This window comes from Grampus griseus (assembly GCF_964374135.1).
Source record: "Grampus griseus genome assembly, chromosome: 19".
In the NCBI taxonomy this organism is placed as follows: domain Eukaryota; kingdom Metazoa; phylum Chordata; class Mammalia; order Artiodactyla; family Delphinidae; genus Grampus; species Grampus griseus.
The window spans coordinates 14,212,615-14,239,348 of NC_139013.1; the positions used below are offsets into that span (position 1 = coordinate 14,212,615).

Genomic DNA, 26,734 nt, shown 5'->3' on the forward strand with positions numbered 1-26,734 from the left:
TCAGCTATGAGAAGGAAGGAAATTCTGCCATTTGCAACAACATGGATATATCTAGAGTACATTATGCCAAGTGAAATTGGCCAAAGACAAATACTATAATATGGTTTAATTTATGTGTATATCTAAAAAAAAAAGAAAAGGTCCAACTCATAGAAGCCGAATAGAATGGTGTGGTTATTAGGGGCTGGAGGGTGGAGGAGATAGGGATATGCTGGTCAAAGGGTACAAGCCTTCATTTATAAGATGCTCTGGGAATCTAATGTACATTGTGGTGACTATACTGTACTTGAAATTTTCTAAGAGAGTAGACCTTAAGTATTCTCACCCCCCCACCCCCAAAAAAAGAGAGGTAAGTATTTGAGGCAATGGATATGTTAAATAACCTTGTTGTGGTAATCATTTCACAAAGTATACGTATGTCAAATCATCACTTTGTATATTTTAAATATGTACAATTTATTTGTCAATTATATCTCATTAAAGCTGAAAAATCTTTTAAATAAAAGGAAAAACAATAAAAGAGGAAAAAGAAAGAAAAAGGGTTCATAGGAGATACATATTTGAGTCATTGCTTATCTAGAAATGTCCTATACAACCCTCGCATTAGTGTGAATTTTGGCTGGATAAATAACTCTAGTCAAGAACTCATTTCTCTCTTATTATTGAAAAATTCATCACATTTTTTTGGTTTATTTTCTTTTGTTCACTTGTTTTTTCATTTCAGGGTACTATTGAGCAGGCCATTGTGTTTCTGTTTCCTGGTGCCTTCATGTGACCTGTTTTCTGATTGTTGAAAATGTTTGGGTCTTCTTTATATTCCTATTATTGTAAAATTTTATCCTTTGATACCCTGCCAAAGAGCTACCAGTTATTTATAACTTGAGTTTTCAGGGGAGAGGAGGAAGCAGGAGGGTACTCCTCTTTATTGAGAATATACTATATGCCTGTTGGCTTTTTAATTGCGATATTTGTCTTAAATGAATTTAGTATACTTTTAAATTAGAAAGGATCTTGGAATCCTCACTGTGCACAGGAGCTTTTGTCTGAAAGAACTGGGTTGTGTGAGACCTGCTCACTGATTAACACTAACTCTCTATTCTTCACTCACATCACAGGCATTGACCCCAACCTGTTTGCTCTCCATTTCTCTTTTCCTGTAAAATTCTCCTGTACTTCATCTACTTTTATCTTTTTTTTGTCTTTCCTTCCATCTTGAAATCATTTATTTTCATTACACAAGTTTTCATTTCAGGAATTTGTGATATTCAAGGATGTGTCCATAGACTTCTCTCAGGAGGAGTGAGAATGCCTGGACTCAACTCAAAGGAATTTGTACAGATATGTAATGTTGGAGAATTATAGCAACCTGGTCTCAGTCGGTAAGCACAACTATCTCCAAAAAGTCTTAGTTTGCCCTCTGGATTATGTGCTTCCCCCAAGAGGAATTTTTCAATGCTTTTCATATATCCTATGCAGTTCTTCTCCCTATTCCTAAAGAAATGGCTTGAGCTTTGCAGAGTCTGGGAAGCATCGTTGGGCCTAAGGCCAAAGTTCCATCTTCTGTGCTTTTTGTGGCCCTTGCAATAGTGACATCCTCCTTTATTTGCTGATCACAGGACAGGATTTGAGTGCTGGAACATCTACAACATAAAAATCTTTCTTCTCTCATGAGTAGGACTTTCCATTCCCAAGCCAGAAGTGATCTCTTTATTGGAGCAAGGGAAGGAGCCTTGGGGTGTTTTTGACAGTGAGCTGACAAGGGGCCTGTATCTAGGTAAGCGACTGATGGTCATGCAAGAGGAGAGGAGTGCAGGATGTAACTTAGTTGTTCAATGAGGAGACCATGTCTTTGAGATATTTTGGGAAATATCCCCTCAGAGGTCCACAACTATATAGAAAAGTAAACCTCACTATGAGCTTCCATATGCCCACACCTCCACCTCCAAGATAACCCTATCTCTGCTTCTTTTCTCTCATTTTTCCCTCCTATTCATAGCAGGTGATTCTGATGACAAGCTTCTACCTTTATTTGGGATCTTATTCCTTCTTATTGGTTCACTCTCTTTTATCTTTTGGGTTATATATGTGTCACTCCCTTGGAACGTTTTGGTATTTAGTATATTTAGTTTTTGGATTAATTATTTATGTATTCATTCTTTCAGCCAACACTCCCTTATATTCTATGTGTGGAGGATATTTTTCTAGGAGACATAGAGGTTATAAAATAATATGAACTATTAAGAAATGTATAGCCTGAGGATTGGGAAAGTATCTTTTCAAATCATTCAAAAAGTACAATTAATTGTAAGAGGAGTTCACGTATTGCAACCAGAAGAAATGGCTAAGATTGAAATATGGAAAAGCCTCACAGAGCTATAATAGTTGGAGCCTTGGGAGTGATTGCAGTCACCTTGGTAGAGAGTTTTGGGTGTAAAGGTTATGTGCTTGTAATGGGAAGGCAAAGACTGCAGACGAGAAAAGACTGAGGTAAAGGTCAATGATCAAGCAATCGCATTAATGCATGCAATCAACATAATAGGGTGGGAGTGAAGGATGACTTAAGGCAGAGGGCACAGTAACTACAGAAGTCCTGAGGCAGGCAGGCTCATTGTGTATGAGAAGCACCAAGGGCTAATCTGTCTAAGACAGAGTAAACAAGGAAAGGAGTATGAAATGTGATCAGAGAGGTGTATGTTGGAAAGAGTCAGTTTATGGTGACCTTGTAAATTGTGGTTGAACTTTTTCTGAGTAAAATGGGACATAAATAGAATATTTTAAGTGGAGGCTGTTCCTTTCTGAAGTCAGCAGCTCTTGGAAGGTTTCTGATTAGGACTATTTGTTGGTCAACAGTTATGTTGACGTGATGGTGACAGTTTGGGATAAACTGGCCAGGTGTTGGACAGGGATAAGAGTTGAGAGAGATTAATGGTCCCTCCCTCTACCCTCACCTCAAAAGGTCTAAGTGTTCTATACCCAATGATCAGGGTTGTTCCTCTTCTACAGCCATATGATTAGTCTCCAACCAGTCCCTGCAGCAATCACTTCATTCTTTTTCCAATATCGCCCATGTCTTATTCATACCATATGGCATAACTCATCCCTAGATGCCTCAGCAGTTTCTTACTATACCTGTGCTATCCTAGAACCTCCTCCACTCCTGTTGTGTGGACCATGCCAGCACCACCTTAAGAGTCATCAGCTCGTGGTGATCATTTTGTAATGTATAGTATATTGAATCACTATGTTGTGCACCAGTAACTAACATAGTGTTGTAGGTCTATTATACTTCAATGACAACAAAAAACAAATAAACAAACTCATAGAAAAAGAGATCAGATTTGTGGTCACCCCAGGCAGTGGGTAGGAGGAGGGGGAATTGGATGAAGGTTGTCAAGAGGTACAATCTTCCAGTTATAAGATAAATAAGTACTAGAGATGTAATATACAACATGATTAATATAATTAATACTGCTGTATGTTACATACAAAAGTTGTTAAGGGAATAGATACTAAGAGTTTTCATCACAAGGAAAAATTCATTTTTTCTTTTCCTTTTGTATCTATATGAGATGATGGATGTTCACTGAACTTATTGTGGTAATCATTTCATGATGTATGTAAGTCAAATATTATGCTGTATACCTTAAACTTATACAGTACTGTATGTCAATTATAGCTCAATGAAACTGGAAGAAAGAAAAGTTAGATGAGGGAAGGGATGGGACAAGGGGAACCCTGAAGGAGTCTAGCTTGCCCCTGCCCCGATGTGAGGAGCAGAGTTACAACTGGTCTCAGCACACAATTTTGCCCCAGCCAAGGGCCCAAGTCCAAAAAACAGGAAGGGCTGAGAAGCTGTGGGAGACAGTTAGTACTGACTGCTGGACATTTACTTCATGTCAGATTTCACGTTATCCTCACAAGCACTCTTGGAGAAAGGTGCTATTAGTCTATTTAAAAATAAAAACTTAGGGAGGGAGAAATGGGGAGGTAATAGTAAAATGGTTCAAGTTTCAGATATACAAGATGAGTAAGTCCTAGAGTTTACTGTACAGCCTAGGGCCTATAGTTAATAATATTGTATTGTATACTTGAGCATTTGCCAGGAGGGAAGATCTGACAGTCTGTGTTCTTATCACACAAAAAATAATAATAAATAAAGAGGGTGGGAGGAGACTTTTGGAGGTGATGGATATGTTTATGGCATTGATTCTGGTGATCATGATCATGATCATGATATGTACTTATCTCCAAACCCATCAAATTAATGCATTATCAGTTTTTTTGTATTATATCAATCGTACTTAATAAAGTGGGTTTTTTGGGGGGGGTTAAATATTTACTTATATTTGGCTGCACTGGGTCTTAGTTGCGGCATGCAGGATCTTCGTTGTGGCACACAGGAACTTCATTGCGGCATGCGGGCTCTTTTAGTTGTAGCATGCAGGCTCTTAGTTGTGGTGTGCAGGATCTAGTTCCCTGACCAGGGATTGAACCTGGGTCCCCTGCATTGGGAGTGTGGAGTCTTAACCACTGGACCACCAGGGAAGTCCCAATAAAGTGGGTTTTTTTGTTTTTTAAAGATATTAATGTAGTAGGCAGAGCACAGGCTCTGAACTCAAGAGAGAACTGGTTTTGAATCTCAGTCCTTGCCTTAGCTAACATGAATAAAATTTAAAATTCCTCCACTTTGAGGATTTTGGGGGGTTACAAAACATAGAATTTGGGCAAGCATATAGGTGATAAAAGGTGATAAACATTATTTTTCCCCTCAAAAATAAAACAAAAATTTAAAACATCACCTCATATTCATGATCATTATCATCAATATCCATAATTGCTAAATTCAGCAAGTACAGCCAGGAGACAAAAGAAGTACTAGGTTAGAGTTTCCCAGCCCCCTTTTCTCCAAGGGTATGTGTGGAAGGCAAAAAGGTAGAGTGAGAAGTTAATTATGTGGATTGGGTTTCTGACAGCAGTCTGGGCCTCTTCTATCCTCTCCAACCTCATAATTAAACATTCTATTTAAATGGAAGGTAACATTTTGGGAGAATTGCCACATTTAGTGCCCAAACTGCGTGTCTTAATTATGTGCTCCACTGGGAGCTGTCTCAGTTGTCCAATTATCTTTTCAGTTTCTCCATCTTTCCATTTTCCATCTTTCAATAGCACCTGCTGCCTGCATATGATACAGGGCATGAAAGGTCCAGTGAATATCCCACGTAGCCGCCTGTTGCAGCATATGTTTTGGTTATAAGGTGGCACTATTGTCTGATTGGATATGTTCAGGGAATCCAAGTAGATAACAATGTAACACATCTATGGCTTAGATGACCATACTATTCCATCTAAGAGTCTTTGCAAAGTATGGCCCCCATCTGCTGTGTGGACAGGTTGGCAGTGCTATACACTGAAAGGGTGTCTATTGCAGTCAATTCCCACCAGTACCTTTGGGTGGAACAGAGAGAGCCTATATGGTCTATTTTCCAGGACTGGCCAGGTCTGGTACCCCTGGCTGTGTGTCCAAGAGTTCTCTTTGCTACTCAACTGCATAGTTGACAGTCTAGGCATGTTTGCTGGGCTTTCCTGACCTCTTGTGTTGGAATTACTATGTCTCATTTTGGGGCTCAGTCCTGAATTATAGATGGATTATCTATACACATGTGATTGTGAATCCAGGTGGCCATGGCCCTTACCTGGGTCCTTATCTGATGATCTCATAGATTCCATTCCAATAAATTTCTGTTGTTTTAATCCACCTAGTTTGTGGCACTTTGTTGTAGTAGCCCTAGGAAACTAATATACTGGTTGACAGTGTCAGAAATGTGCTGTGTCCAAAACCCAAGGGGATGTCATTGCCTAGTGGACACATTTTTTGCCATAGGCTCCAGGCTGCGTATTGTCAGTTGCTGACACTTGGTCCTCATAAAACCCTTTTCAGTGGGCATCCACATGGTTACAACCAAGGGATGTGGGTCTTGTGCAATCTCTTGCCATAATGCTTCATCCTCACAGAGGCTGAAACTTAATTATCCAGTTGTCCCACCGCCAGGTACAACACCACATCGCCAGTGCATTGGCTCCTGCCCATGAGTCAGTGAAAATGTAACAAGGTACATTTTGAGGGGTATTTTCCAGGGGAAGCATCGCAGCCTGCAGTTCCTCCCATTAAGCAGAGTTCTCTTTTCCATGCACAACTTTAAGCATTTTTCTTTGAGGCTGCACAGCAGCAGTGGTCTAGTACATCCCATCTGTTTTTAACTTAGCTGATATGTCCATGAACCAGCCCCAGGAATACTCAGGAATCTTAGTGTATTGAAGCTCCCTAGAAGCTCAAGGTGCTGGAACAGACACTGCATCTGACATAACTGCATCTGGAGAATGACTAGTCACTTATTCATGTAGATGTGAAATGCCATGAATGACCAGTTTGCTTCTTTTCTGGATATTCCACTTCCACTTAATAATGAATGCTGTTGTACAATATTCACTTTGTTGGTATTCACATTTCTAACCCAGGATAGGGATGTTTGTGTAACACAACCTGCTATTGGTTTGTTAGTCTTCAGTATCCAGTGACTAATAATGAGCCAGTAATTGTCTCCGAAACGGGGTATTTTGTTGTACTGGCTTGAATAGTGTCCCCTCCAAATTCATGGCTACCTGGAACCCATAAATGTGACTTAGTTATTTGGGAATACAGTCTTTGCAGATATAATCAAGTTAAGATGAGGTTACACTGGATTAGGGTGGGCCCTAAATGCAATATGACTGGTGTCCTTATTTTTATAAAAGGCAAATTTGGACACAGTGACACGGCCATACAAAGAGAACGCCATGTGATAACAGAGCCAGAGATTGGAGTGATATGTCTACAGGCTAAGGAATGCCAAGAATTGCCAGAAACCACCAGAAATAAGGAAAAAACAAGGAAAGATTCTCCCCTAGAGCCTTCAGAGAGGCCAACACCTTGATTTCAGACTTCTGGCCTTCAGAACTGTGAGACAATAAATTTCTGTTGTTTTAAACCAGCTAGTTTGAGGTACTTTGTTGTGGCAGTCCTAGGAAATTAATAATACTCGTTGATGGTGTCAGACACGTGCATGTCCAAAACCCAAGGGAATGCCATTGCCTAGTGACCACATCTTTTTGCCACAGGCTCCAGTCTGCATAAATGTCAGTTGCTGACACTTGCAGCTCAAAAGGCTTGTTAGGGCTGACTGGCCAGAATGGAAGGGCAGCCTGTACAGCTTGTTGGATAGTTTCTAAGGCCTGTTATTGGACAGTGCCCCTTTTGAGTGATCTTATATAGTGAGTTAGGAGGATCCTCACGTGAGGTATGAAGTGCCTCCAACACCCAAACGTGCCTATCACATGTTGTGCCTCATTTTGTTTGCTGAAGCTTTTAAGGCCAACAATTTTTCTTTAAAAAGCTCAGGGCTTTTTCTCTGGGCAGCCCACCTGGTTTCCAAGAATCTTCCTTCAGTGTTTAGCCCCTGTATCTTATTGGGATCTTAATCTTCCAGCCCTGGTTCAGATAATTGACTCATCTTATGAAAGGCAGTCTATATGCTGTGCTTAGCCCTTCCAATCGGAATAATGCCATCAATGTAATGGTAACAGGACATCTCTGGTAATATTTCAGCCTTTTTAGATCTTGGCCTATTCACTAATGATGAATTGTGAAGAGTTTAGGTAGCTGTGGCAACATGATTAAATAAAGGTAATTAGAAACTTGTGAAGGCAAATTGGCACTGATTTGCAGAATGCAACAGGATGCTGAGAAGGTATTAGCAATGTCCACCAACCATGGCAAGACAGACTCCTTCAGTCTGCATTACAGACTCTGTGATTTTTAATACTGGAACTGCACGTGTGAGAGAGACTACTGCCACACTGAGCTTCTGGTAGTTCACAGTCCAGAGCCAGATAACATTGTATTTTTCACTGGCCACTGAGGGCCATTATGTGACATAGTTTCTTTAAGCACCTCTTCCTCCTCTAGCTCCTTGATCAGTATAGTGACCTCTGACGTCTTCTACTCCCTCTGTCCTCCTTCCCCAGCACCCTATGCTACTTCACAGTAACTACATGACTATACTGAAGAAGTCTAGTAGGCTCCAGGTTGGGTACTTGCGTCACTACCACTGTTCTAATTGTGGCATTTCCCCATTGGGAACATCCCTAATGGTCAAGAGAATTATTACCTATAATTAACACATCTATTACCACAATACATTCAGCAGTATCAGTTACAACCACTTGAATGGGTATTGCTCCAAAAGAGTCCACCTGTAAAGTTATACCAGTCTATTGATCAATCTGGAAATTACTTTCCAAATTATTTCTGGAAGTTATTATTAACTGCTTCAAGTAATTTTTTTGACCACCCCCAAGGGTGCTTTCTAGCACCGCAGTAACTTATGTCCCAATGTCCAAAAGGGCTTAAAATGTTTGGCAACCTTGGTCACTGTCAAGTCCCCAACATACCTTGACCAGTGCAGGTGGCCTTGGGTCCCTCTTAGGGAAGGATGGACCTTTGCCTTTACTCCAGTCCTATTTGTTCTTAAAGGCAGTAAGGAAAGAGAGGCACTATTGAAGGCACTGGATCAACACCAATCTAAACAGTACAGAACTCTACAAGAGGTTCCAGATTCTCTTGGTCCTCTTCCTGTTTGCCCAAATTAATACTAAAGCTGGCAGGTATCTTCCCCTGTTACAGAAGATATACAAATGGACACATCAGGTAAATTCAAATGAAAACCACCATGCACCCACCAGAAAGGTTAAAAAGGAAACACATAAAGTGTGTGTTAGGTATACAGAGCAACTGGAACTATAATACATAGCTGCAATCGGAAAACCACTTTGGAAAACCGTTTGGCAATGTATTACTATAGTTAAACATATGCATAACCTATGACCCAGCAATTCCCCTCCAAGATGCACACATATACACAGCAAAATACACAAATGAGACTGTTCAAAAGCACTATTCCTAGTAGCCCCAAGCTAAAAACAAGCCAAATACCATCAACAATGAGAGTAAGCGAACTTTATCAATTAATCTCACAAACTGAATATTTGGCAAAAGAAGTCAGACCAAAGGGGTTAGAAAGTGTGCATACAATATGATTGCATTTATGTTCAGTTCAAAATCAGGCAAAACTAATCTGTAATATTGTAAGTCATGTGATGGATATCTTTACAGGAGAGCAGTAGGGGACTTCTGGGGTGCTAGTTATGAAACTGATCAGAACCCAGTGGGGGCCTCCTGGGCACAAAAACCTTTCTGTGTCCCCAGTTTCTTATTTGCAGGATAAAGGCTTCAGCCTCCTAGACCTTCCTGAATACCAAAGAGCAGATTCAAACAGTTACTAATCAAGGAAGTAAGGGAATGCAGAAACCAAGAATAAGCAGTCAAGAAACTATAGTGCATGGGACTTCCCTGGTGCTCCAGTGGTTAAGGCTCCATGCTCCCAATGCAGGGGGCATGGGTTCAATCCCTGGTCCGGGAACTAAGATCCCACATGCTGAGTGGCATGGCCAAAAAAAAAAAAAAAAAAAACAAAAGAAACCGTAATGTAACCATTAAAGCAGGATCCTGGTTCCTCCTCAAGGGATATACATAATCATATCTTTGCGTTCTTCTGCAGGAACTAAGGCTCCCACCTAGGTGGAGGAAGGTAACTTCAGGCTGAGCACAAGAGTCCTGGAACACTGCCCTATTACCTCACCACCAGTCAGAAGAAAGTCACACACCCTGAAGCCCTCACCCCAAATTTTGCCTGTTAAAACCAGCAGGGAGTTTGGGGTTTTTGAGCACAAGCCACCTGTTCTCCTTACTTGGACTTGCAATAAACCTTTCTCTGCTCCAAACTCCAACACCTCAGTTTGGCCTCACTGTGCTTCAGGCACACGAACTTGTATTCAGTAACAGTTACTCTAAGTTCGAGCAATTTATGAAAAATCACCCATCTTTAACGATTTGGGCACTTTTTGGCATGTTACATTCAGAAAGTGGACTTTAAACACTTTATTTATTTATTTTTAATCATAAAAACTGTATCAGGAACAGCTGCACAACCACACCCCCAAGGTCACAAACTGAAGCAAATGCGCTCACCAGCAGTAAAGGGTCACTCTCCTTACGTCCTCCTCCACAGGCCAGGCTGCAGTAACGGCCTGGAGATTCATCTCCTTTAGCCTCCTCGGAATCCGCTCTATCTTCCCTTCCACCTGCCAGAGCCTTCAGACTCTGTGGCGGTATCCAGCGCCAACCCGTGGTAAGCTGAGGCTGAGAGAACAGGACGACCCCTTTTGGCCCTCTGGGACTCCTAGTCCACACTACATGTCCCCGAAGTCCCCGCGGCCGGAAATAAGCTTCCCGTCAGAGCGCGACCGTTGGTGTCAGAGCGCGACCGTTGGTGCCAGAGCGCGACCGGAGGTGCCAGAGCGCGACCGGAGGTGCCACATCACAGCTGGGACGGCAGACGCGCGGAGTGATTTGCGGAGTCGGCGGAAGACCCGCAGCTCGCGGCTTGTGCTTTTGGGACGAGTACGGTTCTGAGAGGGGCTCGGAAGGTTTGGGTTGCTGGCTCTCTCGGATCTTTTGGGTACTGGACTACATTTTTCAGAAGCCTGCGGGTGTAACGTTACTTCCTACTAGGTTGTCAGCGCTGTTAATGCTGGAACGAGCTGAGCTGCGCAGCGGCTGTGGGAGCGCGGACTGTTGATGTGGACCGGTCCGCTGGGACCCGGCAGGACGCCGGAGAAGCAGAAGGTGAGGCGTTTTCTGAGCCCCGGGACAAAGACCGGCCGTGTCTAGAGCCTCAGGCCTTAGCACGCCACTGTGTGTGTGTGTGTGTGTGTGTGTGTGTGTGTGTGTGTGTGTAACGTGATGTGCCTGTGGGACTGCATGATTTTGTGTGACCACTTGAGAGAGTGGTAATTGTGTCTTCAGACGTGAGAGCGGTTGTGTTAAGCTGCGAGAATGACCAGATAAAGAAGCTTGTCTCCAAGTCACAGACCTGATGTCAGAATGAGAATTTTAGAGCCAGAAACAGCCTCACGTTCGGGGGGCTGAGAAGAGAGGAGGCAAAAATCGAGGTGGTAAGATTCCAGTTTCCCCTCAGGAATCCACCTGGGGAGCCCTATGCGGATTCTCGACTTCCACTCTGGTTCCCAAAGAGGGAGGGCATCATTGCTCAGGTCAGTCGCTGAGCTTCGGCTGAGTGTCTACTTTAACTCGTGGGGTGGGGGCCGTGGGGTGGGGCAGGGAGAGTAGAAGATGTTTGGTTCTAACAAATAAGTCTGCGCTCAAAGAAAGGCTTGGTGTCTCAAGATTATTTAACTCTTACCAACTTCTCTGACACAGGTGACCAGAGAACAAGGGAAGAGTAGCTGTTGGACAACTAAGATTTTTATCCAAGGTAAGTTGTTTTTCTCTTTTTTGTCTCTGAATTGCTTTCTGGATTTTCAGGATATATCTTTCTGTCCTTGAAAATCTATAGCAAGAACCCTTTTAGTGATCTGGTTCTTGGGCGTTGCTATTCCAAAGAATAATGGGGATGGGGGGAAGTTAGAGGAATGGACCCAAAGAAGATGTTCCACTCCATTTCTCTCTTTTTAACCTGAGGTACACATATTCGTGTGCCAAATATTTTAATGCCGCCTGTATACATAGTCCTTTTCTAAGATTTTTGAAGGAATAGAATAAATCCCACAGAGTGAAATTTGAAGCCTTTCTTTTAGTATTTTCTTAATTTTATTGTTTAAGAGATGATATTGTAAGTATTTAAAAGGTTCAAAAGAGCATTCAGCAAATTCTCCCTCCCAGCTCTGCCGTTAGTCACGGAGTTTTCCCACTTCAGAGGGCAACCAGTGTGACTAGTTTCTTGAGTACTTCCAGGGGGATTCTATGCATATATTAGTACATGACGGGCTTATTCATTTTTAATAGCTGAACTGTATTCCATACTTCTTCCATGTTTAAAAACTGACCCTTACTAACTTTCAGATGGCTATCAGTCTTTTACTATTGTAAACGGTGGTGGGATAAATATAGATGCTCATTTGATGAGTTTATTAGTAGGATGAATGCTACTTTCTGGGCCAACTTATGTGTGGACTTTAAATTTTAATACTTCTTGCTATATTTTCCCTCAGAGAGGCTGTATCGTTACTTTACTAATCACTATTTTTTGATTTTATGTTTTATCCAAGGTACTTTGCTAGTTGTTGGAAAGCTTAAGAAAATTATTAATATGCTATTGTAGAGTTTTCAAACTATGGTGTTGTTACTTTATTTTTTGTGTGTGTGGTAAAATCAATTCACTGAGCCATGATCAGCATTTTTTTTAACTTTTTATTATGAAAAATTCAAACTGTACAAAAATAGACAAAATAGTAATGAACCTCTATGTACCATCCTTTGTTCAGCTTCAATAATGATTGACTCATAGCTAGTCTTGTTTGATCTATACCTCTGCCCACCCCAGAATTATTTTGTAGCAAATGCCAGATGTTGTTGTATTACTTCATCCATAAACATTTCAGTGTGTATGTGAATGATGAGTCTTTTAAAAAACTTAATCACAATACCATTATTTTCTCTCAAACAATATTTCTTTAATATCAGATATCCAGTTAGAGTTTAGACTGCCTCTCCGGGCATATCTTTTTTAAATTTTAAAATTTCTTTGAATCTGGGTCCAAATAAGACCTATGTGTTGCGATTGGTTTATAATGTATTTGTTGAAGAAACAGGGTGATTTGTTCTGTATAGTTTCCCACAGTCTGGTATCATTAACATGTTTTTCTGTATTTCCTGTAGATTAAGAGCCTTAGCCTACATGCACCAATTTGAATTTCCTGGATGGGATCAGAAGGAGATCCCAGATTAATTTTCAACACTTTATAATCCAAATATTGGGGAAGGTTTCCTGGGTAGGGAAAGTTCAGGCTCAAATGGACCACATACCAGGTGGACAGTTGCTTCTCCCATTGGGCAATCTATGGTTAATGGGTCTGAGGAGAGTATGTGCCTTCAATCTGACCTACAGCTCTTATGAAATGGCAGCAGGATTGAAAATCCATAAAGTTAGAGGGAGACATTATTATTAAAAGACCTCATATGTGATGAGTCTTCATGTGCATGGAGGGTGAGACATGCTCCCTCTAAATATAGGAAACAGTGATAAGGAGGTTTCCTAAAGTTTCTTTGAGATGTGAGTCAGACAGGAGGCCTTAAATTAAGAGAGATTAAGGCTTGAGGCAAGAGAGAGACACATGTAGGTGTCCTTTTGCCACACTGCTATTTATTTATTTTTCACATCTTTATTGGTGTATAAATGCTTTATAATATTGTGTTAGTTTATGGTGTACAACAAAGTGAATCAGCTATATGTATACATATATCCCCATACACACTGCCACTTAAAAAAGGGAGCTGTTTAGGGGCTTCCCTGGTGGCACAGTGGTTGAGAGTCCACCTGCTGATGCAGGGGACACGGGTTCGTGCCCCGGTCTGGGAAGATCCCACATGCCATGGAGCGGCTGGGCCCGTGAGCCATGGCCACTGAGCCTGCGCGTCCAGAGCCTGTGCTCTGCAACGGGAGAGGCCACAACAGTGAGATGCCTGCATACTGCAAAAAAAAGGGAGCTGTTTAAAGAGACCATTGTGTCTCTTAATTAAGCCAGCTGCCTGGGACCTATTGGGAGATGAAAGTTCCATTGAATGCCTTTCGCAAGAGCCCAACATTGTGTGTTTTGAGAAGTGAAATGTATGCCTTGGTCACTACTAGTAATGTCTTGAACTCTGAAGGGAATAAGGATTGTCCTGGTGAGTCCTTGTGTATGTAGAGATGAGTGACTTTGATTTATATTTGAGTATCTGTAAGGCAAGAGATTCCCAGATTTCTTTACCCTTAAAGGGACAACTCTTAGGCAATGGCCCAAGAGTTTGTAAAAATGTGCAGATGGGACCATTTGTTTGTCAGGACATTTGTGCAGAGATGACTTCCTAAAGTTTGACCACTTGTTCTGATCCTTGGATCCTGTCCTTTATGGGGGACATCCTAGTTAAGGAATGGAAAGCAGCAACATTCCACTTAGCTCCATCGCCTATGATGGTGGCAGTGCTATTCATAAAGTCTGTGGGCTCACACTGCTGTTTACTTAGTTAAATCCCAGGAGGATTCCTAGTCAAGGGCTCTGAGGGAGGGGTGACCTCCTCTAGCACCATGGCATCTGGCAAGGGACTAAGGACAGGGAAGACCACTCCCTCCTGTAGGTGGAACATTCCAGAGGGCTCAGGCTTGGCTGAGCCTATGGGATGTACCTGTGCTGAGTTTGTGGGGGTGCTGCCTCCATGATCCAAGGCATAGTAGGCATCTGGGTTCAGAGAGTCCCAGGCTTAGGGTCTTTGAAAGCCTTTATCTGCAAGAGATCTTAGTATATAGCCAGCAGTTGTCACTCTAGTGGTGTATAGCATAGGGCCAAAAGGGGCACTTTCTTGCATCTTAAGCCTGTAGGCACCTGGTGGCCATCAGAGGGGGTTCAGAGGCATGAGAGGAGGTTGCTGCAGCCTCTGCAGAGGAGTCTCTGAGGGCACTAACAGGAGTGACTGCTGATTTTAATTTGAACAGATTCTGGAGCCTTTTATTGGCAGGGTTCCTTTCCAAGGTGGGATGATTTGTAAGTAACGGCATCAGTGAGATTAACTAAAATTTGTAAGTAAGGAATATGTTGCTTCCAGACCCAAATACGACTGAAAGACATTATGGGTGCTGAGAGATTTTACTGTAGTTTCTTGACAGTGTCAGGCATAGAGTTGCCCTGTTTTACCAATACTTTTTAGGCATTTAATGAAGGTGTCAGGGCTTTGCATTATGTGTGAGGCAGTGGCCTATGTCTTTTTTTGTGAGCTCTTTTGTGAATATTTTTATGTCCTTAATGAGCATGTTAAATGAATCTCCTCAGAGGAGGACGTCGTCCATATAATGTCATACCTGTGCTCCTGGAAAAAGGTGGATGCAGTTAAGACTATGTACAATGGCAAGGCTACTGAGGTATCCGTGGGTAGCCTGGCAAAGGTACATTGTGTTAGACCTTGATAAGAGAGGTATTTAGGGTGTGGGTTTAGCAAACTTTCTGTGAAGAGGAATTGAGAGTTTTTAGCCATGACATCAACATTGGGTCAAGACAGCACTTGTGAAATATTTTATCACAGGCTCGTACCTCATGCCACACACAAAAATTTACTCAAAATGCACCATCGACCTAAATGTAAGAGTACAAGCAGCCAAAGGGGAAAAAAATACATAAATTGGATTTCCTCAAAATTAAACTTTCAAGCTTCAAGGGACACCACCAATAAAGTGAAGATACAGCCCACAAAGTGAGACCCAAAATTTGAAAATCACAAGTTCAGGAAGGGAATTGTATTTTGGAATATATGAGGAATTATTACAACTGAAATAAAAAGACAAATAACCAAAATTTTTTTATTCCTTTTTCCTTTTGGCCACGCCACGACACATTCCCCAACCAGGGATCGAACCCATGTCCCCTGCAGTGGAAGCACGGAGTCTGAACCACTTGGACCTCCAGGGAAGTACCACCAAATTTTTTAAATGAACAAAGAATTGGAATATACATTTCTCCAAAGAAAATACACAAATGACAAATAAGCACATAAAGATGTTCAACATCATTGTGGAAATGCAAATCAAAATCATGACATACCACTTCAGACCCACTAGAATGAATTTAATGCAAAAGATGGCGAAGATGTGGAAAAAATGGAACTTTGATATATTGGTGGAACTGTAAGATGATGCAGCTGCTTTGAAAAAGAGTTGGCAGTTCCTCAAAAAGGTAAACATGGAGTTACCATATGATCCAGCAATTCTATTCCTAGGTGTTTATATCTAAGAGAAATGAAACATATGTCCACACAAAAACATGTACATGAATGTTCTTAGTAGCATTATTCTTAGTAACAATAAGTGAAAACAATACAAATGTCCATCAACTGATGAATGGGAAAAATGTGTATCCATTCAATGGAACATTATTTAGCAATATGTATAAAGGCAAAGGTACTAATCTATGCTGCAGCATATGCTAACCTTGAAACATTATGCTATGTGAGAGAAGCCCATCACAAAGACCACATATTGTATGATTACATTTATATGAAATGACTAGAATAAGCATATGTGTAGATATAAAGAGTGGATTAGCAGTTGCCAGGGTCTGAGGGAACAAGAGTGGGAAGTGACTGCTAAGGGGTATGGGGTTTTGGATAATGAGAATATTCTAAAATTAGATGGTTGTGCATCTCTGTGAGTATACTAAAAACCACTCAGTTGTATTTTTAAAAGGATGAATTTATGGAATGTTGAGTTATATGTCAGTGAAGCTGTTACGAAAAGAAAGAAGTATAAGGAAGATTCTATAGCCAGTGGGGGCAGAGAGTGGTTAAATTCACAGACCTGTTTGCTGATCACGTAAGTGTTAATTGTATAAAGAATCTAGCGCATAGTATGTGCTCTATGGAAATTATTTGTTGTACAGCCACTTTCTCAAGTCATCCCCAGCCTTACATTTAGAGGCAGAATGATGTTCAGCAGGATAACAAGGGAGTGCTGCCTCCAGAATTCCTGAGTTCAGCTGAGGCCATGATTGGATGCAACAGGCAGCCTTCTTCTTATTTTGTTCTTAATTTTTTGGCAACGCCACGTGGCATGCGGGATCTTAGTTCCCCAACGAGGGATTGAACCTGCGCCCCTTGCAGTGGAAGCGAGGAGTCTTAACCACTGGACCGCCAGGGAAGTCCCCAGGCAGTTTTCTGTTAAAGGATGTTTTGGGGAATTCCCTGGCGGTCCAGTGGTTAGGACTCTGTGCTTTCACTGCCGAGGGCCCAGGTTCAGTCCCTGGTTGGGGAACTAAGATACCACAAGCCATGCAGCCAAAAAATAAATTAATTAAATAAAACTTTAAAAAATTAATTAAAAACAAAAAGAATGCTTTGGATTTGTTCCTTGGTTACTTGATGAGTCTAGTGTGACTTCGTGTGGCCTGGATGAAGCCTACAATTTGTTCTCAAAATGCTTCTTGCACCTTGGAATGTGAGAACGAGCCAGGGAGGCACCCTGAGCTATTTATATTTAGTGTGTTGAGTCTGGGGGGAAAAGGCAGATCTTAGTTGTGGGAAGTGTTTGTTCCAAGATTTGGCCTACATGGATACAGAGCACTTCTAGGCCTGAGGGCCCCATCAATGTCCTTGAAGCAGGTATGACTTGGATACATTTTGGATCAGAGGCCCCTAGTCTGAAAATATTAACCACTCAGGACAGGTCAGAGAACCCTACGAACATCATAGGAATTGGGTACTGCTTTAGCATAAATTAATTTTTCTGTATCTATGTTTTTTTGGGATTGGGGAAGGGATTTGATTGTTTATATTTCTGCAAATCTCAGTATATATATTGGGGCATGGAAGGGATCAGGTGCCATGAAAAGGGAAGGAAATATTTATCTTAACTTAGTCATTTAGAAGGAAGCCTATTCTCATAGTTTCCTTTTTCTTTCCTGACTCTGTATTCTCAGGACTCAGCACTTCTCCAGAGGAGGACTAATAATTTTCCCTTCTAAGCCATGCCCCATGTGAGTTGGTGTTTTTTCTTCTCCTCATCAAATAGTCATTGTTTTCTAGGATATGAATGCTCAATATTCTTATCTCCAGATTTTCTGCCTCACTAAGCCCCACCCCTCTCTTCTCTAGCCATATTTAGGGATCCATTCTGCAAATCAGGAAACGTATTAAGGAAAGAGTAGAACCTCTTGTGTCAGGATGTGGTTTAATGAGATGGGACTACACATGCAAAATTCATTCTTTCTCACTGACCTCCATTTTCTGGTTGATGAGGATAGAAAATTGCTGTTTATCTCAGAATGTGGTGAAATCTTTGGTCTGTGAGGCTTTTAAGATTGGAAATGTGATCAAATGTAGGATTGAGAACAGAGAGAGAGCATGTCATGTCAGTGAGTACCTCAGAGGCGAATACCAGTGACAAGGTCCATTTCAAATTTGAATAGAATGTGTAAGTCAGGGGCCACATCTGTGTGAGTTTAGCTCATCTTTCATTGGTTTTCTGTTGCTCAGAATAAGCAAAGTGTACAGTGAGCAATGATGAGTGGTAAAATGATCATCCAGAGGGTTAGATATTTGCAAATTTTAGAAACAGAGCTGATGTTAGAGAAGGAAAACAAACTAAATACTGGAAAATAAGAAAATGATTACAGGGAATTCCCTGGTGGTCCAGTGGTTAGGACTCTGTGCTTTCACTGCCAAGGGCTGGGGTTCAGTCCCTGGTGGGGGCACTAAGATCCCACAAGCTGCGCTGTGCAGCAAAAAAAAAAAAAAGAAAAAAAGAAAAAGATTATAATTATAATATGGAATATTATATACCTTATAAAAATGATGTCTATGAAAGGATTTGCCAGGACAAGGAAGAATATTATTGCTAAGTTATTCTGAGACTTGAGTTGGAAATAAATTCTTAAATTATATAGAAATCTTATTTTCTAAAATAAACTTTTTTTTTTTTTTTTGTGGTACGCGGGCCTCTCACTGCTGTGGCCTCTCCCATTATGGAGCACAGGCTCCGGATGCGCAGGCTCAGCGGCCATGGCTTACGGGCCCAGCTGCTCCGCGGCATGTGGGATCTTCCCGGACCAGGGCACGAACCCGCGTCCCCTGCATCGGCAGGCAGACTCCCAACCACTGCGCCACCAGGGAAGCCCTAAGATAAACATTTTAAAAGATATTTGGAATGGGCCCATCAGTTTTGTTTTTTTCTCTTTTTTCTCCCTCCCTTCCTCCTCCCATCCTCTCTTTCTTCCCTCCCTTCCTTCCTTCCTTTTTCTTATTTTCAATTCTTTAAAGGGAAGAGGGGAGGAAGGAATTTGCAACTTATTTGAGAATTTGCATATGTTATGTGCTTGCACACAGTATTTCATTTAATCAGAGAACTCCACTTACCTGGATTTGTTCATTCTTGTAACTGTTCACAAAAAGCTATGACAGAGTAATAGGAATGTTTAGAAACTATTTAGGTGCTCTGCATTTATCACACTCTCTTCCTTTCTGTTACTTAGCCATATTGCAAGCTTCCAGCTTCAACATATTTCTGTTTTGGCCACTTTATGTAATACTTTTCTTCTCTCATTACTTCTAAAAAATATTTCTTTATTTACCATTAACCGTGGGTTGTCATTTCAGAGTTTGGTGTCATTCAAGGATGTGGCCATAGACTTCTCACAGGAAGAGTGGGAGTGCCTGGACTTGCAACAGAAGGATTTGTACAGAGACGTGATGTTGGAGAACTACAGCAACCTGGTCTCACTGGGTAATTTTGTCTGTTCCTAATAATTCAGCTTCAGTCTTTGTGAAATTTAGAAAAGTTTCCAAGTGCCTAGCTGAATTTCAGACCCCTAGTCCCAAATAAATTTTTTGTGCTTTATAAACTTTGAAATGGACAGCGCCATTGGGCACTTTTATCTACTCTTTTCTTCAGATATCCTTTCTCTGAATCTTTCTGTAATTGACCTTCTTACTTGATGAACAGTGGACTCAATTTTAATTCTGGACAAACAGAGTGTAACCGTATCTATTTCCATTCTTATAAGCAGGATTTTCCATTTCTAAGCCAGATGTGCTCTCCTTATTGGAGCAAGGGAAGGACCCTTGGAAGGTTGTACAGGATGTGACAAGAGGTCTGAGCCCAGGTGAGTAAGAGATGATCAGGCAAAGGGAGGCTGTTGTTAAATTCCTTCATAAGTTGGCCACACCTTTGAGTTATTAGCTCCAAAGTTCTCCTCACAGACCCAACCAAGGCCTTTTACTCCTAGGCCTGTAGAGTAAAATCCTGAGCCCTGGAGGACAAAATTGTTTTAGCATCAATTACCTAAGGAATCCCCTTCTTTGCTCCATTTACCACTTCCCTTATTTTCTTTCATGTTCCCCTGTATTTTCAAACAGGGAATAGCCCTCCTTTTTCGGTGATAACCATTTTAACATTTTATATTTTTGACCCAGTGAAACCTGTATGAGTCTTTATCCAACAAATATTTTTAAATACCCTCTATATTATAAGTATTGAGACTATAACAGTAAACAAGAAAAATTCCGTATCCCCATTGATCTTTCCTAGCAGAAGAAATAGTAACAAATAAAAATATATAAAGAGTGATGAGTGTTATGAAGCAAAACAAAAAGCCTAGAGAATCACAAAGTAATGGGGGGAGGTGTTCTTATAGAAAGAGTGGTTAAGGATGGCTCTCTGAGGTGCTCGCATTTGAGGGGAGACATGAATAGAGTAAGCCATGCAAATTCTGGGAGAAGAGCAGGTTTTTGTTTTTTAGGGTTTTTTGTTTGTTTTTTGGCCACCCTGCATGGCTTGTGGGATCTTAGTTCCCCAACCAGAGATCAAACCCAGGCTCTCGGTAGTGAAAGCTCAGAGTCCTAACCACTGGACTGCCAGGGAATTCCCAAGAAGAGCAGTTAAGGCGGAGGGACTAGCAGTTGCAGAGGAACTGAGGTAGCAGTGAGTTTGATCCTTTTGAGGATCAACAGATAAGTGTGGCTAGGGTGAGTCAGGGAGAACAGAAATAGAAGAAAATAATGTATCAATATAGATTCATCAGTTTTAACAAATGTACTGCACCAATGCAAGATATTAAGTTATTACTGATCAGGGAACCTGGAGGGGAAGGAAAAGGGAGCATGTGGGAACTCTCTGGACTTAATTCAGTTTTTCTGTAAACCTAAAACTACTCTTAAGAAATAAAGTCTTAATTAAAAAACGTAAGATAAACTATAGCATGGGTTCATAGCAATTCAATTCAGATTCTGAATTATAGGCTTTTTATTTAACCCTTTTTAAGATCTTACAGCTGCATCTATTTTCTCCCATGCCAGGAGCCCCAGTTATCAAGGACACTAAGAATGATGCAATTAGAATATCACATAATTACATATTTTATCCCACATTATACAAGAAGCCTCTAAAATAAGAAGATCAACACTACAACTAACAATATGATTACTCAAAACAGTTTGAGATAATTGTTTTCACAGTTTTTTGTTCCCTTCATAGGGTATATCACAGTCAAATTACTATGTTTGAAAGTTATTTGAAGTAGTTTCCTTGTATGGTTATGCCACCAATTGTAAATATTGGTTCTTTTTTTTTTTTCTTTCAATTTTTAAGCTGTGCTTTCTTGTAATTTAATTTTGTTTTATAATTATTTAATATATTTATATACCACCAAAGTCAAATCTACAAAACAAGTTATATTCAAAGAAATCTGACCTCTATTCCTGGCTGCTCCACCTGTTCCTTCCCTACCCTGTAACTATGGGGTTTATTCCTCTTCCTTTTTAAAATAAAAGCAAATGTGTATTATACATTTATACTTCCTCTACCTCCTCTCCTTCCTAAGATAAAAAAGAGCATAACTATACATACTTTTGTTGACATTTCTTTTTTTTTAATTAATTAATTTATTTTTGGCTGCATTGGGTCTTCACTGCTGTGTGTGGGCTTTCTCTAGTTGCGGTGAGTGGGGGCTACTCTTCATTGCGGTGTGCGGGCCTCTTATTGCGGTGGCCTCTCTTACTGCTGAGCATGGGCTCTAGGCACATGGGCTTAGTTGCTCCATGGCATGTGGGATCCTCCTGGACCAGGGCTTGAACCCACGTCCCCTGCATTGGCAGGTGGATTCTTAACCACTGCGCCACCAGGGAAGCTCGACATTTCTTTTACAATTAATAGTGTATTTCAATCAGCACTTCATATTAATATAAAGAGATATTCCTTTTTAACTGCTTCATAGTACTCCATGATGTGGATATACCATGATTATTTCAACCAGCCACCTACTGATGGACAATTGGGTTATTAATCTTTTTCTGTAACAAATTATGCTTCAGTGAAAACTTTCTGCATCAAAAATTTTGAAATTTGCTGGTGCAATTAAAAAAATTTTTTTTATTGCTTTATTTTTTTGTTTGTTTTTTGGCCATGCCACACAGCATGTGGGATCTTGGTTCCCTGACCAGGGATCGAACCTGTGCCCCCTGCAGTGGAAGCACGGAGTCTTAACCACTGGACCACCAGGGAAGTCCCGCTAGTGCAATTTTGAGATAGAGTTCACATAAGTATAGATATTTATACATATCTATTTTTTCCCAGCTTGTCCTTTTACTTTCCTTAATGTGTTTTTGACATGCTAACCTTTTCTTTTGTTTTTTACTGTAACATGGTCATTTTTAAAAATTTTACTTCTTCTACATAGATAATTAATCCAACATCATTTTTTTTTTGGCCCCACCACACGACATGTGGGATCTTAGTTCCCCGACCAGGGATTGAACCCTGCAGTGGAAGCATGGAGTCTTAACTACTGGATGTGGGAAGTCCCAATGTGGTCATTTTTATCAAGTTGTGATTTGGAAAAATCTCCCCATTCCTAAGTTACACAAGAAGTCACCCAAGTTTTATTCTAGTTATTTCTGTGTTTTCATTTCTCTGAGTAAGGGTATCTGATCCATTTGGAATTTATCCTACTGTAAGCTCTAAGGTACTAATGCAATTTCATCTTTTTTTCTCTATGTTTATCCTTATGTCGTGTTTTTTTTTGTTTTTGTTTTTTTAAGGGAGAAGGAAGGTTTCATTATTTGCAGCAAGTAAGGAGAGTACTGGGGATCTTTCCCAAAGCAGTGTCTCCTATGTTTATCCTTATGTTTATCACTTTCATTTATTAAAAAAGAGTCCATCTTTTCCCTACTTGTTTTAGCTGCTACTGTTACTGTATGCTAAATTTGCACTTATAATTGTGTCTATTTATGGATTTTTCTTTTCTGTTCCATTGGTTGCACTGACATCTTATGAGTATGATATTCAGTTTGAGTCCACCATTTCTATCTTAGAAGTTTCATTTTTCCAGGAATATGAAAATAGCATTTGTTTACTTGTTATCTTACAGACTGGGAATCCAGGTGTGAAACCAAGAAGCTATCATCAAAAAGAGAAATTTATGAACTAGAAGCATCTCAATGGGAGATAGTAGAAAAACTTACAAGCCGTAAGTGTGAGTGCAAAAGTTTTCAAGATGATAAGGAATGCAGAGACCAGTTTGAAAGCCATTTAGGAAATAAAGAGGGACTTTTTAGGCAACTAGTAGTCTATGAGGAAATGCCTAATTTTAGTCAAACCACATCCCTTACGTTACAACAGAGAATTCATTCTACTGAGAAATTCTATGAATGTAAAGCATGCAGAAAATATTTTATCCTTGGCTTTCAACAGACTGAACGTCAGAAAAATCATTCTGATGAAAAATTCTATGAATGTAAAGAATGTGGAAAGGCCTTTATTTGGGACTCACAACTTACTTACCATCAGAGAGTTCATGTTGCTAAGAAACCCTATGAATGTAAGGAATGTAGAAAAGCTTTTATCTGTGCCTCGCAACTTATTTGTCATCAAAGAATTCATACTGGAGAGAAACCTTATGAATGTAAAGAGTGTGGGAAGGCCTTTATTCGTAGCTCTCATCTTACTCAGCATCAAATAATTCATACTGGTGAAAGACCCTATGAATGTAATGCATGTGGGAAGGCCTTTTTTCGTGGCTCACAACTTACTTACCATCAGAGAGTTCATACTGCAGAGAAACCCTATCAATGTAAGGAATGTGGAAAGGCCTTTATTCGTGGCTCTCAACTTACTGAACATCAGAGAATTCATACTGGTGAGAAACCCTATGAATGTAAGAAATGTGGGAAAGCCTTTAGTTATGGTTCACAGCTTACTCTACATTATAGACTCCATACTGGTGAAAAGCCTTATAAATGTAAAGATTGTGAGATGTCCTTTATTCGTGGCTCACAACTTACTGAACATCAGAGGATCCATACAGGTAAGAAACCACACGAATGTAAACAGTGTGGAAAGGCCTTTAACTATGGCTCACAGCTTATTCGACATCAGAGGATTCATACTGGCGAGAAACCATATGAATGTCAAGAATGTGGGAAATCATTTATTCGTGGCTCACAACTTACTGAACATCAAAAAATTCACACTGGTGAAAAACCCTTTGAATGTAAGGAATGTAGGAAAGCCTTTATTCGTGGCTCACATCTTACTCAGCATCAGAGAATTCATACTGGTGAAAAGCCCTATGAATGTAAAGAATGTGGAAAGGCCTTTATTTATGGCTCACAACTGTCTCAACATCAGAAAATTCATACAGGTGAGAATCCCTATGAATAAGCAGTGTGGGAAGATCTTCATTTGTGCCTCACAACTTAATCTACATCAGATTTTTCATACTGGTAGGAAACCATATGAATGTAAGGAATGTGGTAAGACTTTTATTCGTAGCTCACAGCTAACTTACCATCAGAGAGTTCATACTGGTGAGAAGCCCTATGAATGTAATGAATGTGGAAAGGCCTTTATTCGTGGTTCACATCTGACTCAGCATCAGAGAATTCATACTGGTGAGAAACCATACAAATGTAACGAATGTGGAAAGGCCTTTAATCGTGGATCACAACTTACTCAACATCAGAGAATTCATTCTGGCGAGAAGCCTTATAAATGTAATGCATGTGGTAAGGACTTTAGACGTCATTCACACCTTACTCAACATCAGAAACTTCATAATGGAGAAAAACTGTATGAAAAAATTAATTTAGTAAATCCTTTACCTGTTTGTCCATGACATTCACCTTTGGGATATCAGAAAATTCAGATTATGAATGTGAGAATCCTTTTTTACTTAAACTCATAAGTAACTCACCTTCAGAGAATTCACATTTAAGAAAGGCTAGATTAATATAAGTGCAGAATTACTTTCCATCATATTTCAATCCTAGTTAGACATTAGTGAATTCATATGAGAGCTCAACGCTAAAATGTAGGGTTCTCTTGTACAGTATCACCTGAGCTCCACCATTTAGTATGTGGGTGTTCCTTTGCAAAAGTTACTTAACCCCTGTTTGTTTTAGTTTCCATTAATATCACATATTTCATCATAGTGTTCTGCAATTTAAAGAAGTAAATACATATACCGTAAAGCCTTAAAGCAATGGTGCTACATAGTTAATGCTTAATAAATGTTAACTATTATTGTAAACGTTACTTTTATTTAGTGTTTTAATCATTACTTTTAATCTTACTTTACAGAATTCAAATGAGAAGGAAACTTTACAAATACAGTACATACGGTAAATCTTTAATCACTCTTACTAAGCCTCAGGTAAATCATTTTGGAACAAAACATTCTAATATTATTAATGTGAGGTTATACCTGATTCTGAATCAAAATTCTTACTAAAAGGAAACCCTAAGGGGAAAAAAGTGTTTTCCCTTACAAATAAAGCTGCTTGTGAACATTTTTGTATAAATTTTTGTGTGAACGTAAACTTCCATTTCTCTGGTCTAAAGTTTAAGAGAGTAGTTTCTGGGTTATATAGTAAATGAACGTTTCTCTTATAAGAAATGGACAAATCATTTTCCAAAGTGGCTTTTCCATTTTATATTCACACCAGGAACATGAGTGACAGTTTCTCTGTATCTCTACCAGCATTTGGTTTTTTCACCATTTTTCAATCTTAGCCATTCTGATAGGTGTGTAATGATATCTCTTTGTGGTTATAATTTCCATTTCCCTAGGGGCTAATGATGGTGTGCTTATTTGCCATCCCTGTATCCATTGTGGTGAAATGACTGCTTCATTTTTGAATTGTATCTTTTTTTTAAACTGTTGGATTGTGAGAGAGTGCTTTCTTTATTCTAGACAATACTAGTCCTTTGTTTGATATGTAGTTTGCAAAAATTTCCCCAGTGCGTAGCTTTTCATCCTTTTAGCAGGGTTTTTTGAAAAGCAAAACTTTTTAATTTTGATAAGGTCTAGCTTATTACTTTTTCCTTTTACGGATTTAGCTTTTGGTGTTAAATCTAAGGACTTGGGCTTCCCTGCTGGCTCAGTGGTTGAGAGTCCGCCTGCTGATGCAGGGGACATGGGTTCATGCCCTGGTCCAGGAAGATCCCACATGCCGCGGAGTGGCTGGGCCCGTGAGCCATGGCCGCTGAGCCTGCACGTCCGGAGCCTGTGCTCCACAGTGGGAGAGGCCACAACAGTGAGAGGCCCGCGTACGGTAAAAAACAGAAAACAAAAAAAACCTATATATATATATATACACATATATATATATATATATATATATATATATAGACTCCTTTTCTAGCTCCAGATCCCAAAGATATTCTCCTACATTTTTGCCTGAAGTTTTCATGGTTTTATGTTTTGCATTTAAGTCTGTGATCCATTTTGAGTTAATATTTGCATACATTATAAACTTTAGCTTCATGTTATTTCTTTGTTTTTGTTGCCTTATGGGTGTCCAGTTGTTCTAGTACCATTTGTTGAAAAGACTACCTTCAATAAATTGATTTTGTGCCTTTATATTTGTGTATGTCTATTTCTGTATTTTCTCTGCACACGTCTGAGTGTGCCTATCCCTCTGCCAGTACCACCCTGTCTTGGTTACTGTCACTCTATAGGATTTCTTAATATTGGGTAGAGTGATTCCTCCCACTTTACCTTTTTAAAATTGACTTAACTATTCTAGATCTTTTGCCATTTCATATAA

At 40.1% G+C, this 26,734-nt stretch overlaps 1 protein-coding gene across 5 annotated transcripts; it reads left to right on the forward strand.

Moving 5' to 3' along the window:
* Positions 1 to 10,459: 10,459 nt before the first annotated feature.
* Positions 10,460 to 26,485, forward strand: LOC309837458 (uncharacterized protein). Of its 5 annotated transcripts, none has more exons than XM_082677946.1 (8): positions 10,460 to 10,555; positions 10,667 to 10,780; positions 11,375 to 11,429; positions 15,551 to 15,876; positions 17,614 to 17,670; positions 19,289 to 19,415; positions 19,696 to 19,794; positions 23,056 to 26,485. In XM_082677946.1, the coding sequence occupies exons 5-8, from the start codon at positions 17,662 to 17,664 to the stop codon at positions 24,345 to 24,347; spliced, it is 1,527 nt and encodes a 508-aa protein (XP_082534072.1). In that variant the 5' UTR covers positions 10,460 to 10,555; positions 10,667 to 10,780; positions 11,375 to 11,429; positions 15,551 to 15,876; positions 17,614 to 17,661; the 3' UTR covers positions 24,348 to 26,485. The 5 variants fall into 5 exon arrangements, with proteins under 5 accessions (XP_082534072.1, XP_082534071.1, XP_082534075.1 ...); XM_082677945.1 differs by adding an exon at positions 11,133 to 11,208 and having other exon boundaries at positions 10,506 to 10,780; XM_082677949.1 differs by having other exon boundaries at positions 10,506 to 10,780; positions 23,056 to 24,327; positions 25,266 to 26,485.
* The last annotated feature ends 249 nt before the right edge of the window (positions 26,486 to 26,734 follow it).